This window comes from Anser brachyrhynchus (assembly GCF_964034855.1).
Source record: "Anser brachyrhynchus genome assembly, chromosome: 19".
In the NCBI taxonomy this organism is placed as follows: domain Eukaryota; kingdom Metazoa; phylum Chordata; class Aves; order Anseriformes; family Anatidae; genus Anser; species Anser brachyrhynchus.
The window spans coordinates 8,941,787-8,960,683 of NC_137712.1; the positions used below are offsets into that span (position 1 = coordinate 8,941,787).

Genomic DNA, 18,897 nt, shown 5'->3' on the forward strand with positions numbered 1-18,897 from the left:
AATCCAAATAGCCACTTACTGTGTAGCCCTGCTCTTGCTTACACTGGTGTAAATTGTAAATCTGTTCTGTAAATCTGAAGCAGCTTTGGAGACCGGGGTGAGACCCTTTGGGTTTAACCCCCGGCAGCTGAGCTGCTGGCCTGCTCCCGAGTTGTGACTGTGGGCACGTGCTGCCCCGAGCAGCTCCCCGCAGCACGCGGCTCCCAAATCCCAGCGCTGGCTAGGACCTTGGGCACGCTGAACATTTGTCTTCAAACAGAACCCTCGCTTCTGTCCTTCATGCGAGAATCGTAAGTTTGTAAAGTAGCTAACATATAGATATACATGCAACTGATTAACTCCAGCAGACTTTGATATAAACGTCCAAGTATTTGCCCTGGTACCAATTTAAAACACAGTAGCACATTTAATAAAAAACAAAGTCTGCAGCCAAGGCCTGAAAGATATTTCTTGATCATTGTTTTCTCTTAAAAGAAAAAAAAAATTAAACTTCAACAGTCAGTTTTCTACTTCCTTGGTTGAACAACAACACAAACAACCATGTGAATTTTTCAAGTGGATGATAGAGATGCAGGATCTAGATCAGATTGGGTTACAAACACCAGGGCAATGTAAATGCTAGGGGCCCGGGGCCTCACGTGGGTGTTTGCACCAGACAGACAATTTCATGGCAGTACACAGGTTAAGTGTCGGAGCACCTGGTTGCTATTAAAAGCAGCGAAGGAGGGAGAAAATCTGTTTTGTTCAGTTCCTCACGGCTGCGATCAGACCCTAGGCTGAGACAGGAGCACTTCTCGACGGGCAGCTCAGGGCTGGCCGCTGCGGGAGGGAAGGCTCTGACGCTGGGACCGAGGAGGGAAAGATGGGGGCCCTGACCCACAGAAAGCCCTCCTTCGGCGGCAGGAAATCAGCACATCGCTATTGATTTCCAGGGAACGGGGCCAGCATCCACCCCCCCCCAGGGCACTGTGCTCGGTGCACCGGCAGGCAGGTTAGGACAGGCTAATTGCTGTAAAGGCCATCATCGTCACCGACGAACCCTTGCCTGTTGCATCGTGCCTCTCGACGAGCGGCGCCTGATTACTCAGGCCTGTTAACGACGTCCGGGCCACGCCGTGCAGCCATGCGAGCTCCCCACAGCAGCAGCAGCAGCAGCCCCGCGGGCTCCAGCAGCAGCACACATCACGTCGCTGCAATCTGAAGCATGGCACGCGTGGGGCTGGGAGCCCAGCAGCCACCCCTCAGCCCACCGATACCTTGTGGCCGGGCCTTGGGGTGTTTTGGCAGCTCCCTCAGCCCTGTGCTGGTTCGCCAGGCTCGGCTCTGCCCACAGGAGGAAGGCTCTTCATGGTCATCATCTTGGCAGGACGATACCCTTCAGCTTCTCTGAAGCAAGACCCACCTCCAGGACTTCTTTTCAACAGGCCTGAGCCAAGACCTGATTGTCAGGACTTAATACCCTCCTGTTCCTGTGAAATGCCCCTGAAAGGGTAAACCCAGCTGTGTGAGCAGCCGCTTGCAGTGCCTGCTCCAGAGGCTTCAGCAGCCAGGGGAAGTTATTGTGTCTATTTTCAGCAAGACTTACATTGGGCCCCGAGCGAACACAGATGTTTGCAGTTTTCTCAGCTTCCACCTCTACCAGTGCTCCTCACTGAAGCTTGGCCTCAGAGGGTATGGGCACGGAGGCTGTGTCCTCCCAAAACGCTCCTCACTGGGACCAGGGAAGGGGCCTTTGCCTCCATGTGCGTATGTCAGAGACGCATGTGGTGCCACGCACACTGCGGAGCAGAGCCCACAGAGATGTGCGAGGAGATGAGGTGACTATTCCAAAGGAACATTTTGTCATTTCCCTCCTTAGGGGCTCTGTGTTTTGCTTTAAGCCACTTCAGATTATGAGAAATCCTACTAGCTGGTCTCCAGTGGGATCTTTAATGGTTTAATAACTGAACATTACTGAACATATTTCCACTAGCCTCTTTCTAAAATCCCATCATGAGCTAATTTCCTCTATTGTCATTACATCTGCAACTGGTCTTACATTTAAAAAAAAATCTGCACCACTGCGAATAAATGATTTGGTTTATTGCACCGAGCTCTCAAGGCCAGTATTTTTAGCAGTGGCTGATAATTTGGGGTGTCCAATTCCCTCAATGGGGTACGATTTGCAACGATTGAGCTTAATTTCCACTTTGCCTCTCCTATCACCAGAGGATGTGGGAAAATGATGGAATTGGGCATCAGCGTTGAGATGCCCAACGCCACTCCACATTTTAGAAGATCCTGGCCAAGAAGAGCAAGGTCAGGTTTGGGTGAAGCAACCGCACCATGAACGCTTCGGGCCCACAGTGTGCTCAATACACACCATGCAATGAGGCACCCAAAGGGCTTTGTTTTATCTGTCGCTGTGCAATCCAACACAGTATTAAGGACAGCGCAGGTATGTCAGTGTTATTCCCTATTTGACGATAGCTTCAAGTTTAACAGAAACTTGGAATTTATTTCCTAGGAAAATATTTTAAAATGAAGTGCCCAGGAAATGATCAGGCCAATAGTTCAGGAAAAGTAGCAGAAAAAAAAGCTGTACTGGCTGACACTGCTGATAAAAAGGTAGGTAACACATTTCTGCTTCTTCTGCGGTATTTGAGGCTCACTCCAAGTTTTACAAGAGAGTTATTTTTAAATTGTTGCATAACACATGTCTGTCCAATATTTCTTTCCTCAATCAAGCAAAGAAAATGCATTTGTTATTCCTAGGAGATTTCTGGTACTTCTTATCTTATTTAGAGCCCAAAATAAAGATGCACACAAGGAGGCAAACATCAGAGAGAAATTATTATCCATGAGATAATGCACACCCTAATTTACCACATATCTGAGACCTGCAATAAATTATTTCACCCTGCAGGAAAAGTCTCATTTGACCTTCATTTTTTTTTCTTTTTCCCTGCAGCTGAAAACTCTGCTACTACTTCTAGGTCGTGAGTTCAAATTCCAGCCTGGCTGGGAGCGATTAAATATATCAATTTCTAATAGTATCTATTTGGTTAATAAGAGGACAGCAGTTAGCATTCACTTTTTCAGGGACACGGGCACCTGGCTAGGTTGCAGTCTGCAGGTCTGATCTCTCCTGGGCTCTGTGCGTCGTTCCAGCTCCGCTGCAGACAGCAGTCCTACGCAGAGCAGTCCCTCGGGAGTCCCTGGAGGGAGCAGAGCTGTTCCGTGTCTCTCTTGAAGCAAAGTGTCACTCCCCAAACGGGGCAGCCACTATTTTCTGGCTATCCCCATGCTCTTGAGTCATTTCCTTGAGAGGCAACTGGGCGTCATTCAGAGCAATGGTGCATTTCGAAGTTAATCCCAGCCTGAAAAATCACTCTGGCTGCCCCATTTCATGATCGCAAAGCTACGAAAACACAAACCGCCCTTACTACCTTATTCTTGCATCATGTGCGGCCGAGCCAGAACAGGAGCTACGGATTTTGCCAAGTGCCAGCTATAGCTACAGCGTTACATAAGAAACCGCAACAGCGAAGAATCACAAATCTATCACTACAGTTGGCACCAAATGGCATCTTTGCACAGGCTTAGCAGAAAAACTGCCTACTGAATGGGCACGGACCATCAAATTGTTCTTTCTCTTCTCCAGGGCAGGGTTAAGGCAATTTGGCAGAGGGTGGTAAGGGAAAAAATTGCTGTATCTGTTCTGTGTGTGGGGTCAGGAAGCAGGTTTTATTTGTTCGCAGAGATAACCTGGCACCTTTAATGAAGAAAGAGAGAAAGAAGGAAAGCCATCAGAATGTGGCTTCCAGCTGTCAAGTCACATCAGCCAAATGGAGATGTACAGTCCCTGAGAGCAGCAGCACTGCTAGCCTCTAACATTTAATTGTGAGCTCTTTGAAAGAATGCACCTGGTGTATTTTTTCTGCAAAGCACCCGGCACACTACTGGCAGCTATAAATAATAACAGCCACTACCTCGGCATTTAGCAGCACAACATATGTGAAGGAAAGAGGCAGGAATAGTAGATGGAAAAGAAGTAGGTTTCTTCTCCCTGTTTGACCAGGCCCTCGGTGGATGAGCAGGGGTATGGCTCCTGCCTGGCACGAGGAGCAGAATGGGTCATCCCTGCTGCCTCCCTGCCCTGCAAGTCAAAGGCGAGGCCACACTGATTGGGGAGAGGAAAAAACTTCCCTAGGTGAGGATGCTGGAGGTGAGGATGCTGCTAGGGGAGGACTTGACTACCAGCACTTCGCCTCTGTCAGCATTGGGTAGACCTGCAGCCAGCATCCTGCTGTTGGAAGGGAAGGTGTGGAGCAGGCAGTCACCTGCTATTTTTCTGTTTTTTCTTCTTGGTAAATTCCCAGGTTCATCAGGGAGAAGTAGGGTGATCGATACCGGCTGCACGAGGCAGGAGCCGACAACGAACGCACCCAGCACTGGCTGGGGAGCGCCGGGAGAGGCGTTAAGAGGAGGATGCTTGCTGGCAATCTCCAGCACCTCTGCTGAACTCCGGGACTGCTGCGATGTCGTACACCAGCTGAAGATTAAACTTCACAACTTTGCCAAACTGACCACAGGCAGCTCCGCTCCATTCGAAACTCTTCACTGACACGCGAAGGCTTACAGACAGCGAAAGTACGGCTGTTAGTCCAGCTGGAAAACTCAGGTCAGAGAGGAATAACAAGGACTCTGGGTGAAAAACTAGGCAAAAACTAGAAGTGCTAGTACTGTACCTGAAACTGGATATTATAGGGGTAAGAAAAACCTGGCGGGGCACAGGGACAGAAGGGTGTTTGCTCCTTGGGAAAGCTCAAAATAGCTTTGTCCACGCAGCACTGCACACGAGTGACACAGTAGCTGCGAAGAAATGAGCAAGAAAGCATGAATAAAAGTCAATCTGTTCATGTTGAAGCTCGGTTAAGGCGTTTTTACTGGAAATGAGCAGTAGACTTTCATATGGATATAGACAGGGATCTCTTTAATACATTACTAGAGAGAAAAAAACATGGAGAACTGTGTAATTATGGGAAAGAAACCTCCAAGATGAAGACTAGGGAACAAATGCTTTTAATAATGGCAGGTCTTGGGTACTGCTAGAGGTGATAGAAGGCATCAAATACTTCTGGACTCAACGAGAGATGACGCTATTTTGCACTTCTAGTAGCTGAAGTTGGTTGGACTGAAAGGAACACTGAAGTGTAATGGAAATTTATCTTTCAGTTACCACCTTGAGGTTAAATATTTGCAGGAATTAAATGTTTGTTAAAAATCTAAACCCCAAAATCCAATATCTGCAGATAACAGACCTGGTACATAGACTCAGCCAACACAGAGAAGGATGGAGTTACAATGCAGGTGTAAGTAATTTGCAGGACTGGATGTCTCAAAATGGTGCATACGCTGGTATAAGAGGGTCGAGAAATTCAGAATAAGCTCAGAGCTCTTCATTTCATGGAAGCAGTTGGTTGTATTTATTCAATTTCAAGATAACTCTGAACCACCAGTGGGGCATATCCACAAAAAAGCATGAGGTCCTTGCACGCATCAAGGCAAGGCACTTCCAGGGTTGCTGGGTAAGTATTCATGCCTTTGCAGAAGGACATCTGGAATACCATATACAGTTTTAAAGCCTGTTGGGAATCCAGATGTGTAGCATGCCGATATCACACAGACAACTGAGCAGCTTTTGTAGATAAATCTGGGTGTGTAAAGTGCTTTCTTAACATTTCAGTCCTATCTTAGATACTCCCCAATATTTCCTGGCATATCAAGAGAGATTTGGCATGGTAACTGTGGAGGAGGGGTGAACAGAAGATGATGATAATATGGACTTCAGCTTTTGGTATCAGGAGAACATCCACCCAGTGATCTGTATCTTGTTTGGGTGGAAATATGGTGTTAATTATCTTCCTGACAGATGGATCTGGCAATTCATTTCAGCTGCTTTAGATCATACATTCCTCTGGCTGGTAGAGCTTCAGAAAATAGAGAAATAGATCTTCAAGATGAATGTGAAGGAAGGAATGCCATAATAAGGACAGATGTTGCCATGAAATTTTAGTGTTGCATTCAGCAGGGACTTAGCTTTACATATCATCTTTGTGACATTCGTATTTTTTCAGACCTCTGTTCAGCTGGGCCTGTCTCATGTGAATGCAGTCTTCCTATTGAGTTCGGAGGCTAAAAGGCACACCACTGATATTGGGTGCAGCGAATACTCCCTCACCACAAATAGCCACTGCTGATTCTCCAGCCTCTCTGCTTGTCCATATTTTAAGGAATTTAGCAAACATTTTACACACATTCAGACTAAGGAGTGTTTTCCATCTCCAACCACGCATCACCTAGGGTTTCTGACAAATCACATATCATACGGCCTCTTCTGATTGGATACCAAACAAGCACAAATGCCATCAATAACGCAAATTCTGAAACAAACAATGGTTTCAGATAAAGAGTGTGAAGTGCTAGGGACTCACGAACAATACCACAGCAAGCTCTCCAAATCCCTGCAATCTTGATGATGGTAATTTCCAAGTCATTCTGCAATCACTTCAAGAAGCCCTAGTGAGATCTGTATCCCACCGTCTTAGGTGCTGAGTTAAAACACAGAAAGTGGCATTGAGTTCGCAAGCTGAGCACTGAAGTGAACTCCTGACTCTAACAAAATATTTAAAAATACTTTAGTTGCTTAAACAGTAGCTGCACGCAGTTGGTGACCAGTCCCCTCTATTAACAAGCAACTGAAAAGGAAGTAGGTGGACAAAAAGCTAAATCTGAGAAAAAATATATTTTCTCATACACTATATGAGAAAATACAGATTTCTCTCTCAGTCTCTTTTTCCTTTATTTTGAAGCATGAATGCAGCATCTCTAGGTGTCACTTAGGTAAATAAAACACTGGTCAGTGTAGGAATAACTCATAACAGGAGAGCATATTTGCTTCTCAGTGATGCTCAACTCTGCATAACCAAAACCAGCACGAGGGCTTTGTGACAGCACTCTAAGGCTATCTCAGTCAATGCCTTTGACTTGAAAAACCCTACGGGTGAACACAGAAGGTTACAGAGATGACACGATCCGCCGCGCACCCTCACGTTTTGAGGTTTCCTATGAAGACTGGGGCAGAAAAGTTGGAGAAATTTCCAATTCTCTGACACTGTAATTCTGACAGCTTTCCAGAACTGCCCTGGGCCTCCCTAATCCTGGCCTGCCCAAGGGGTGAGCGCAGATCACTGCTAGCAACCTGGCTACCAGAGGGCAATGGGGAACATGGGCTGTGCTCCCCGCAGCCCGTCCCGCTGCCAGACATGGTGATCCCAGGGGGCTGGTGCCTCGCTGTGCCTGCAACATCCCTGGCGAGCCTCCCATCATGGGAGCTATCTTCTTACTGAGCTGTTAAAAGTCCGTGGTGGCTCCAAACGAATGTGAGAGCACCTCGGTGACAGCAGAAGCCCTCCAGTAAGGCCAGAGGGAGGGCTAGACGATTACCACGTTCACTGTTCCATCTTGCATGTTATTCCAAGTGAACAGCCTCAGCGAGACCCTCTACGTAAGAGCACAACCCGAGCTTTGGATTAAATTGCGAGCTGAGATTTGGAGACCTGCAGAAGAGGCTCCTTCCTTATCACACGTGGCAGTGTGAAGACTTAGCAGTTCTGCACTGCACCTGCCCTGACCTCTGTTTTCCCCCATAGATTTATTTCTCTTTCTGCTCACTTCCTAGGCACTGCGTCTCATTTTGTATCACAAATACCAGCAATTCTGGCTCTCAGCTCTCGGTGGAAGCATGTGTACCTTGCCTGCTTTCTCTAGGTCCAAGGATAAGGCCCTGTTCCTTAGAAATGATTGTTAGCCTCCGCTCGAGCCAAGAGCTGAGATTAAAATTCAGCTTGAGAACAGAAGGTCTGGTATTATTTTGCATTTCTTAATAAAAGGTTTCCACTGTTGTAGTTATTTCCTCTCCTCTGCGGAGCACCCACTGCTGACTAGGCAAGGGCTATCCATTAAAGGCTGTCTCTCCTCACCTTAAAGAGAAGTTCCCTCTCTTTGACGGGAAAAAGGTAGGAGAAATTAATTTTTCTTTCAGCATCGCCACACCTGGGGAAAGGATCTTGCTCACAGATAACAGTGCAAGCAAATATTTTCTTTGGGAGAAAAAGAGAAAGTGAAGATCAAGGTCAGAGGAGGCAAGAGTAAAGAACTGACTGCCTTCAAAATAACCTTCCATAGAACATGTGGGGGTGTCATTTTATTTCATATGGAAAACACGCAAAGGCATAAAAAGGAGGGGTAACTGGCTTGGGGCTTGCAGAGATAAAGGGGTTGCAATGTCTGGTTGCACAGATATGCCGAATTCCAGCTGTACAGAACGAGACAAACAGGCAGATGAGAAAAGGCTGAGACACACTGTATTTAGCCCTACATATATGTGCAGGAGCACAGCCCAGCGCCCCTATCCCTGCCTTTCCTGAAGCACCTTCCCCTCCTTCCTGCTTACAGAGCGTGCGGACGGTGGCAAGTCTTTGCACAAGATGCTCATGGAAAACTCTTCTTGCTTTTGCCTCTGCCACACAGCCACAACCCCGTGCAGATGTTCACGAGTTTGCTGCTCTTGAGGAACGGCCGAGCAGCAGCCTGGACACACAGCACCAGACTACGGAGCTGCAGGAGCCTCCAGCAGCAGAGGAGATGAACCAGTGCTGTGCACATGTGGGTATTAGGATAAAAAAACATCGCTCCGCTTTTCAAGATTTCAAACACACGCCAAAGTCCTGCATAAAAAACAGCTACAAGTGTTTAAAGAATCTGCATCTTTGACTCCTTACCCAGTGACTAAAGACTTCATTTTAGCTTTCCAAATGTCTAGTCGGAGCTCACTGTCTGGATTTTCCCTGCAGTCCCTGGAAAGATGCAGGCACCCTGAGCCAGCTAGACTAGAGTGTTTGGTTAGGTTGGCTCTGCCAGCCTCCGGGAGCAGCCGTTTCTGTCTACTGATCACAGGTAGAGCCCAGAAAGACAAACTTAAATTTTATGACTGATTTTTAGCTGGCTATATAACTAGGTGTGACATGCAGACAGGTACAGTAACGTTACCTTCTGTGATTTATTCAATGCCACGCAGGAAAACTGCCATTAATCCCTGGCTACTGATTTAATCGTTAGAGCACCTTTTCCCTTCAGATGGCTAGAAACTAGAAGTCACCCACAAAATCATAATAAAAGACATGGGAATAGAGCTCAGAATACAAGTTGTGTTTTGGGCTTTTTTTTTCACGTTTTATTATGAACTCAAAACTGGACCTGTTTCTGTGGGAACTTGTGCTAAGGTATGCAAATATTTCAAACCAAACCAGTCCCATTTTCCAATGTGAGTGGGCCAGGTTTCAGGCAAAGATGCTTTCACAGCAAAACCCTGGGAAAATTTACCATTTTCCACGTTTCCAATATGCCACTATTCATCTCATTTTAAGTGCCAGCAATTGTTGGAACAAGGCTACAACCCAAGAAAGCTCTTAAGCACATGCTTAACTTTCAGCACATGAGTAACCTCAGCAAGGTTCAGGGTTTTGCTTTTATATTCACTATCGTGAGCTACCTTGAATTTTGAAACCCATAGGGACGATTTGCATCTTCTGAGCTGTATAATTGCACCATGAAAGGGATGGTAGCTCATGATTACTGAATTGTTAATTAATCATTTTTATTATATTTAAATATGCTTCAGAAGACCATAATGATGTATGCTTCCTTGATATTAGCTGTACTAATTAGATCATCTTTTCTAAATTAGAGTGCAGTTTTCTTAGCAGGTTTCCTTTTATCTGGTGTTCATTTTCAGAGGAGTTTCATGTTGTTCCCACAGATGAGTGAATCACTTCCAGGGAATCATGTTATGCAGAAGATGTTTTTCTTACTTCTGTAGAATGCCTATGGGTAGATCACGGATCTCCACAAAATCATTAAATATTTTGAAAATGGACTTTCCTCAACAATCATACATTCCTTGACTAGTTGAGCATAACTGCATCTGGGATGAAATTCAGTCCCTACAACAAACTAGCATATTTGACATGTTTACTGTGCAACACAGTCTGTGTTAGTGACACATGAAAGCAGAAAATCAAAGTAGCTGAAATCCATTTATATACCTGAATAGGCAATTGTATTTTTTGTATTCTCTCTTAAGGAGTGAATTAGAAGTCTCAATGCTCCAGCACAGCGATTCTGTCTCCTTCTCCACTGAAATATTACTTTGAGAAGATTTCTAAGGAAATTATGCCCGTGTTACTCCTGAGGTCCTCTCTTAGGTTATCTTAAATATTTAACTTATCAAAGCTCAGGTAGTTTGTGATATCCTTTCTGGTTAAGGAAAGACCAAATTTTACATTTCTGCACAACCAGCCAAGAAAGTCCTTTAAAACTACCTATGAAAACCCAGACTATTTCACCAGAGTGTAATGATCCTAAGTTCCAGAAAGAAACTAAGAGAATATCCTCTCTTGGTGATATTTGATATGTCTATCTAGTTTAAAATCCCAATATTCAATAGCAATACCAGACATCAACAGGCTGAGGAGAAGAAGCTATTATCTTTCTCTGAACAAGTCTCTGGAAAGCACTACTTACGTGTCAACGAATCTTCTGCTGAGGTTTGAGATGACAACTGGAGATCCAGACTGGAAAGGAGGATCCCGAACGACTTTGTACTGGATGGGTTTGCAATCCGTGCACAGCGTGCTGTGGGGAACGGAGCTCAGCATGGCAGCATCGATTTCCAGATGCTCATCCAGCGTGTAGATCTGGATCCCGTATACCTCCTCGCCCACTTGTCTCACATCCAGCTTTATGGTCAATGGGATGTCGCAGAAGACATTCTGCGGCCCAAGAGAAATGTTCTTCCCGCTGACAGTGAGCAACTTGATGTCATTCACCGCTCCGCTGGAGTCCCAGTCTGGGGAAACAAAGGTCACCCAGACCGTGAGGGACTCTGGAGTCAGGGGATAACGAAATTCCAGCTGCAGGTAGCAGCCCTGAGGCTCGGGACAGGCGGGGGGCACCGTGTGTTGGTTGACTGCCGAGTTGGGACTCCACGTTCGGACGCTGGATTTACAAGGCTGCTCAACGTCAGGGTGCCCTGGAAAGAAAGAAGGAAACACAGAATGTGCATAACAGGACTGAGGGAACACGGCTTATCATTGGCATTAGTCTTGAAAGAAACTGGTGGTGTGAGAACACGTCTGTCCAGGGAGCTCATTATTTACTTGAGCAGAACAGGCATGGCCAGCATGAGGAGGAGGAACTTCATGCCAGCGTCTCGTGGCTGGGGCAGAGAGACACAAAGCCATTTGGAGTGTCCAGCAGAACGGACTCCAAACGACACAAACCGTGCCAGTATGTCTGGTCCTGTATTTCCTATTTCTGGCACCATCCCCTGTGCCGAAGAATATTTTCTACCCCGTCCACTTGGTACTTTATTTCAACTCAGTGCTCCTACATACCCCCCTTGTCTTTTACTCTAAAGTTCCACCTTTTTCTTGTCTTTAGCAAAGACAAAGAAAAGAGATTTTGCTGATTCCAAGAAGTTGTCGTGTTGTGTTGTTGAGATGCAAAATATTCAGTTCACTCCTATGCCCTTTACAGGCTAATCCTGCACATTGTGTAAGACCCCTTTTTTTTGGAGGCACAGGTTTGAGCTGGCTCTTTGCACTCGTGATGATGAAACAACAGGCACTTGTACTTTTACATTTCTCACCGTTGGCTATGTTCAACTACACGGGAGGTATTACTAAAAACTAATGAAAGCCACAATGCTTGCTGGGATCCCAAATACTATGGTAACATTACAGTTTGGCACAGAGTCATGGACTGCAAGATCCAGAGAGGTCAGATGGGTGGAACAGTTGGTAACAGAATCCAGTGAGAGCTATAAATTCCCTCTTCCTTCCCAAATAATCACACAAAAAGGGAGCAAGCAGGACAGAGAGAAGACAAAGTACGGGAAAGAAGAAAGGGGAAAAAAAAGATAAAGAAAGGTAACAGGAGGAGAGAAATGCAGAAGGCAGAGAAAAAGAGAGAGCAAGAGAGAGAGCACAGCTGTTGGCAACCGAGGAAGAAAGCAAGATAAAGCACTGGACAAACATGACCAAACAGGACATCACTACTAATTTGAAGAGAAAAGGGCAATGTGTGAAGGTTATTCTTATTGTCTGTGATCCAATGAAGTGATAGAAATGTGCCTTTTCTGTCAAGGATACACAGCCCAGGGAATTCTCCTGTCCATACGAAATGAACCCAGGTGCAGAACGATTTCCTGGTGTCTCAGCCATCTCCTCAGAGAACCAACACAACTGTCCCACAGATGCACAACTTTTATCGCTTCTCCCTCACCCGCACATACCCATAGCCCTCCTCTCGTCCTCACACACCACAGAGCTGTGGCGATGCCACTAAGCCAAGCATCTGGACAGTCTCAAGCAGCGATACGCTCTGCAGGATGCCAGAACTCCATTTAACACCCTCGATTTTATTCTCCCTAGCAAGCTCGCAAGTACTCAGTGCATAATCACTCAGAGCAGCGACAACCCCACTCAGCTCACATCATCGCACAACACTTGCTGCCATCCACATGTGCTTGGCTGGGCCCGACGATGACTTTCGCACAGATTCACAGCGAGCTCCTGACTGCAGCCCCCAGAAGGTGGGTTTTAACCCCACCATCTCATAGCGCTTTGGAAAAAATTGTGAGTGCTATTGTTGGCATCTTGCCGATAGGAAAATGGAGTTGAATAATAGCTCGCAGCCTGGCGGGTTTTTAGATGTGGCCCCCCGTCAGGCTCCTGAAAATTCACCTCTGCCAGTCCAAAATCTCTGCAAGGCTTAAACAGTGAATAAACCTCCATGCTTTGGTAGACCAGGGAGCAACCATCTGAGTTCAGGTGAACTGAATTCAACCACCTGTGCAGGGAACTGAGAGAGCACTGGTGCCTCCTGAGCAAAAACTGCTCTACCTGGCAAGGGTTGGAGCTTGACCATATTCTTGCACAGACTGAAATCCTAAATGAAGTACTGTGGTTCAGACAAATAGTCCTCTTCTTATATATTAGACACCTAGAGCTGAGTAAGAAATGCTTGTTTAATTGCAGGACAGGCTCAAAACGTTATTCCATGTAACTAGATTTCCCTACATGGGTGCATACTATGAAAATCACAAATATTTTTATTTAAAAGGAAATGATGGAGTGGTTCTTGTGCCCTTGCACACTTAAGTTCTGAAAACCCTTTAGCTTATGAGATCGTCAGCGAGATCAGTCATAAAAGAGCATTTCACACAGTCTCACATCTTGCCAAACACAAGCAAAATGCAAATGTGAGGTTTATGAGAATAAGCCAAATCCCATCTCCAGTCAGACAGCAGGGATGGCAGGTGGGGAAGGAGGTTTCACCCGAAACATCAGCCACATCTACAGCCTGGCGTGTCAGCGCAAGCCTTCACCCATGCCCCCGTGTTGCCCCTGCCATGGGGACAGAGACGTGAGACGCTTGCACGGGGAGGTCAGCTGGGATCTGCAGCCTCTTGGCTGCCTGTTGCTGTCACAACTACAACTCACCTGCCTCATTCCCTATTTGATCAAGACAAAGGGACCTCCAGACTCACCCTTTTCCTAGTCAATAGTGGCAAGCAGTGGGAATTCACTGAGAAATGCAGATACTGCACAGTAAGCAAGGGTACTTCCTTGGGTTTGAGTCAAAATCACAAGTCCCTTTGCCAGAGCTGTGGAGGTGCTCTAAGGTCTGTCCATCTAGCTGGTGATGCTGGTGAGAATACAGACAGCTTAGAGCTTTCTTGCTCTAAAGAAAAGGTAAAGAGTAAATCAGAACTGCCTGATCTCCTGTGCTTTCCCACAATTGCTGCTGAGGAGCACACAGCCTCTCAAACAAGTAGCACAACTGGCTGGGAAAGGATCACAAAATATCTCAGCCCAGGGGGCTGCACCCCACCACACTCTGGCACCAGCAAGGCACTAGGAAGGACACATCCCCGGAGCAAGAGTTTTACAGTGGGCACAGCCCACGGGCTGTACAGAGCTGGGTAGCTGTGCAGAGTAACAATGCTGCGAGACCTCAGGGACATGAAATGAGACCGACCATGTGCAGAGCCACTGCAGGGACATGTGAGAAATGTGGTTTTCTGGTAAGAGGCTGGATGAGTACTACAAACCATTTCCCGTGAGTGTTGTCTCAGGTTTTCAAATGAGTTCATTTTGGCCATGCTTATGCCTCTTTTGTATTCACTTTCCATGAACGTTCAAGCAGTGGAGATTTACATACATGAACACTTGCAGAAAGTGAATTTAAAGCTTGCATGCTTGAGCACTCACAGATAGACAATTAAAGAAGCCAGACAATGACTTAACTGTGCTATTTGTAACTCAGACCAAGTGCAAACAGGCAGAGATCCTGAATGTCAGGGAGTGTGGTAGTGACGACAGAAAATTAAAGAGCAACAAATACCATACACTTGGTGTATTTTCTACCCTAAAGTGGAGACAATTTGTTAATGCAGTAAGAGGACAGGATTCCCAAATTTTCTTTCCAGAGCAATGGCACAACAGCAATCGAATGAGACAGATAAGGATCAGACTTCACCCTTCATAGTTAAGAATATGCAGGAACACACTGTAAGAAGAGGAAATTAAATGCAAAATGCAGCTGAGTAATAAATCTTAGAGTAGCTTAGTTTCTCTAGGAATGATGCCGCTGGCAAGACGTGCGAGATCTAGAAGTTTTCAAATCAGAGCTCGTTGGAGAAATTTTGACGGAACTGAGTATCTCAATAGAATATGCAGTTCTTTCAAAATCAAAACACTTTGCAAAATTCGGTTTATTTGGCCAAAATTTTATTCTGGAAGAGAAAATGGGAACAAAGTTCTAATAATATTAGAACATTGTGTTTTGACATTTTTGGAAGAAATCGTTTTGCTTTTGCACTTTCAATCACTTTTCATTTTGATATTAAAAGTTGCTTTTGCCCTAGATTATATACTAAGAGGAGATTTTTTCAAATGTCATAATTGAACTGAAGTTCACGAAGGAGGAATTATATAAGCTAAACAAAACATTCTGGCCAACCTCAAACACTTTTTGTTTTTAATTTTCCTTCATGGAGAATTTCAAAAGTTTCAGGTTTTGTTCCAAACAAAATCAGGTTTCAAAGCCTTGTAATTGTTGGCGAGGTGGAAATTCAGTCTTTCTACCCTGCACTACAACTGCAAGTGATCCAAACTTCGCTAATCCTGTTTACTTGGTAATCCGGTCACACTCGTAGCTGGAGCGCTGCTTCCCAGGACGGATCTCTTCCACAACATCCACTCAAGGGGCAGGTGCACTCTGTGCTGTGCCCGGCAGCCTGGCCCTTGGATGTCCAAACCAGGGGTGAGCTGGGGTGAACCACGGCCCCCCAGGAACCCCTCACCTCTGATCTGGGCATGCAGGGCAAGAAGCACTTTGCCCGTCCATCCTGTCCCTTCACACAGCAGGGGCATAATCTGTTGCACAAGCTGGCATGAGGACCAGGGAGGGATCCTGCGTGCCAACATTAAATATGTCACTATACTAGCTTACAGATTATCTTCCTTGTAGATTAACTCCCATGCACTCTAGCTGCAGGACAGAGAAGCCCTTAATACAAGAAGAAATTTGTATAATGAGTTCACAAAGTTCAGGCATTGACGTTTGAGTTCAACGAGCCCATCTGTGTGTTTTCAGTGAAGTTTGGGCCCTGCGTGTGCTGCACCTGAAGGAATAGCTCGTGATGGACAGAATGAAATAATGCTCTGCTCTTCCCAAACCATAACTTGTGGTTACTGACCTCTGCCTCGTATATTCTTAAATACACTCTACTACATCCAACTCTGTGCATAATGGAAGGTATGTAGAGAGTAGAGTTAATGATGGAGATCTAATGGCATTGTACGACCGTCTCTGCAGACCATTTTCCTTCCAACTTGCTCTAGAGAGGAGCTGTAAGCGTGACTTGCACAGCACCCCAAACTAGACTGAGGCTGATTCAGTCACCTGCATTCCTGCAGGAGTCCTTGCCCAAAGGGCAGTCTCTGCTCCTTCCAGCAGGTCTGCTGGTGCAGCCTGTTACATCGCAGTGCAAGCAAAGGCAGCAGAAATCAGGTCCAAACAAATAACATGCAATTCTTCACTTTTGGAATTGGAGTAGAAGGAGTAAACAGCTCCCCTGAGGAATTCATCTGGCAGATGTGAATGGTCAGTGTTTCTTGGCACTCCACTGCTTTCTGAAATTCAGGTTCAGCTCCCGGAATTCATTTAACTCATGGGCAGGGCCAGAACACGGGGGCCAAACACAGGTATTTCAGCCAGGGGCATTACTACAAGGACGCAGTGTATTTACTTGTCCTCTAGTTCTGTTCATGCTACACGCAGGTACAGCCAGCCACCCTCTCCCAGGGGTTCCCACCCGCTCCATGGCGCTCTTTTTTCTCTGGCCCAACCTCTCCCCTGCCACGACTTCGCCCCTGCCCGTGACTTACCTTCTGCTTCCCGCGGGCTCCAGTGCCCCGAGGGATCACAGGGCATCGGGGAGGAGGCGCTGAAGGCATACTGCACCAGGACTCTTCCTTCCACACACAGATCACATGCTGATCCCACTTCTCTAGGAGGCCAGGAAAACAGGAAAACACACCACCTTAGTAACAGCCGACTGAGCTGCTTATTCAACTATAGTAAAAACAGTAAGACTTAGAATTCAGTTCCACTTAACCTTCTTTTCTTACAGCACCGACAAGAGTGTTATCTGACCCTGATCTTCTGTAGGTTTGGGCTAACGGCTTGTGAAGACGGCATCTGTGTGAGTCCACCAACAAACACAAATACAATGACAGTATCCTGTGAAACCACACTCAGCTGTGTCTTTTTCTTTTTTCCCTAACTACACCTGGATCAAGCCCTGACAAAGGAAATACGTGTTGTTTAGCGGACAGAGCAGAGAAACAGGTTTCAGGAGATTTCAGATCTATTCCTGCTCGCACCATGGATTTATTGCATGAACCTGTGACATCTTCAGGACTGTGAGGGCCTTGGGCTTACCAGTGATTAGAGGACACAGTAAAGTCCCAGACTCTGCAAGCACCAGACAGAGCTGCTCTGTGAAGCACGGCTTTGCTAAATGTGCAAGGACCCGCTTTCGGAGTTGCCTCACTGCCCCGATCACTAGAAGTCTGGAAAGGGGCGGGTTGTGATCATACAGAAAAGAACATGCCCTTAATCCTTTCCAGAAGGGAAACTGGATTCAGTACCTGGCAGCCTTGGTACCAGCAGATGGCTCTTTTTGAGCTGAAACATCTTATGGCCCCATGCCATTAGATGGCATGACGTGGCGTTGGGAAAGGCAGTTCACTGCCCAATGCCAACATGACTTCAACTAGACAACAGGTCTGATACCAGCTACTGTCAATAAAGCCCTATCAGCAGAAGCTGATGAACAGGAAAGCCCAGTTAAACACTGATTCATAAATATTTTTGCTAATACGTTCACAAGGTGAGGGTTTAAACTGATGTAGACTAGTGTAACTCTAATACATTCCCTAACATTAAAGTGATTTATATCAGTTGAGGACGTGGCTCACGCAGTTCATCCCTAACGTTCTTCGGAGTCTCACAGTTTGGCACCAGTATGACCCAGAATACGTGTTTTGATCCCAGAAACTTTTTTATTATTCTTAATTCATTGTTCTGCTTTAACGAATGACGCCCACCCAAAACAAAAGAAAGAATTAGTGATCTTAAGAGAACAAATGCAACTAGGAAAGAACAGAAGTTTTAGGCAAACAATTTGTGCACAACACAGTGCACTCGCTAAACACCCCAAGTAAGTAAGGATGGAGTCATCAATCATTATAATCAGACACGCAAATTTCAACCATCTCCCACTGTGATTGATTTCAGCATAGCTTTGCAAAGGACACTGTGATCCTCAGGCAGAAGAGGACAGTGAAGTTACCCCCCCAGCCCTCCCAGGCTTGTTTCCTTTTGGTGCTAGGGACGACACATGCTCAGCTGCTCTATGGCTTAGCATCTCCTATTTGTTGACAGGGATCTATTTGAAAGTCAACGTTCAGTTGGCTTAATTAGGCGGAAGCAGGGATTGTCGACAGGGGGGACTTGGAATGAAATCAGTGGTAAAACTCGTATCCATTTCAGTATGGCCTGCCGCCACCCCTGCAAAGAGACATTAAAGGATTGAACCAGCAGACATCGCAGAGAGGGATGCACCTGCTGAAAACATCTGACAGGATGAAGTGTGGCAATGGGGTAGAACAGAGGGAAGGGAGGCAAAGATCTTCCTTGCACGATCTGTACCAGTCATAATGAACAAACCTGGGCACGCCACGAATAACTTCTCTGTTCTCTGTCTCACTTCACCCACCTGTATTATTGGTATGATACCACCTCCCTGTTTCATCTCTCAGCCATCTATTTAGCAGTGGTTTAAGTGCTTAATTCAGCATGCCTAAATAGTATATGCAAAAAAAAAAAAAAATAAATCAAGAATCTGGAAAAAATGGGACCGAGAAATCAAAATGTAGGATTATTATCGTGCAGTTGTTTTTCAGACACATCCACCAACAGTAAGGATAGAAATCCTTGCAATAATAATATTTCAGTTTCTCTACAAAGAGACTCCAGCATTAGTGCTTGGTCCTGGATGAGGACAGGGCTTTGAAAGCCAAGTTTCCACAATTAGGACTGCTTTTTACTCAAATTAGCAGCTATACAATTTCATCACAGGCTGCCATGGTGGAAAAAACTGTAGGCTTATGGACAAACATTTCCTTTTTACCAGCAAGGACTTGGAGGTAAGAGAAATCA

The 18,897-nt window shown here is 45.8% G+C and overlaps 1 protein-coding gene across 12 annotated transcripts in view; it reads right to left on the reverse strand.

Moving 5' to 3' along the window:
• Positions 1–18,897, reverse strand: part of PAPPA (pappalysin 1) — a 370,091-nt gene that overhangs the window by 107,071 nt on the left and 244,123 nt on the right. For all 12 annotated transcript variants that reach the window (XM_080561611.1, XM_080561609.1, XM_080561610.1 and 9 more), the window contains 2 exons: positions 16,560–16,681; positions 10,627–11,134 (listed from right to left, as the gene is read on the reverse strand). In XM_080561611.1, the coding sequence (XP_080417737.1) occupies positions 10,627–11,134; positions 16,560–16,681 (630 nt within the window). The remainder of the gene's footprint in view (positions 1–10,626; positions 11,135–16,559; positions 16,682–18,897) is intronic.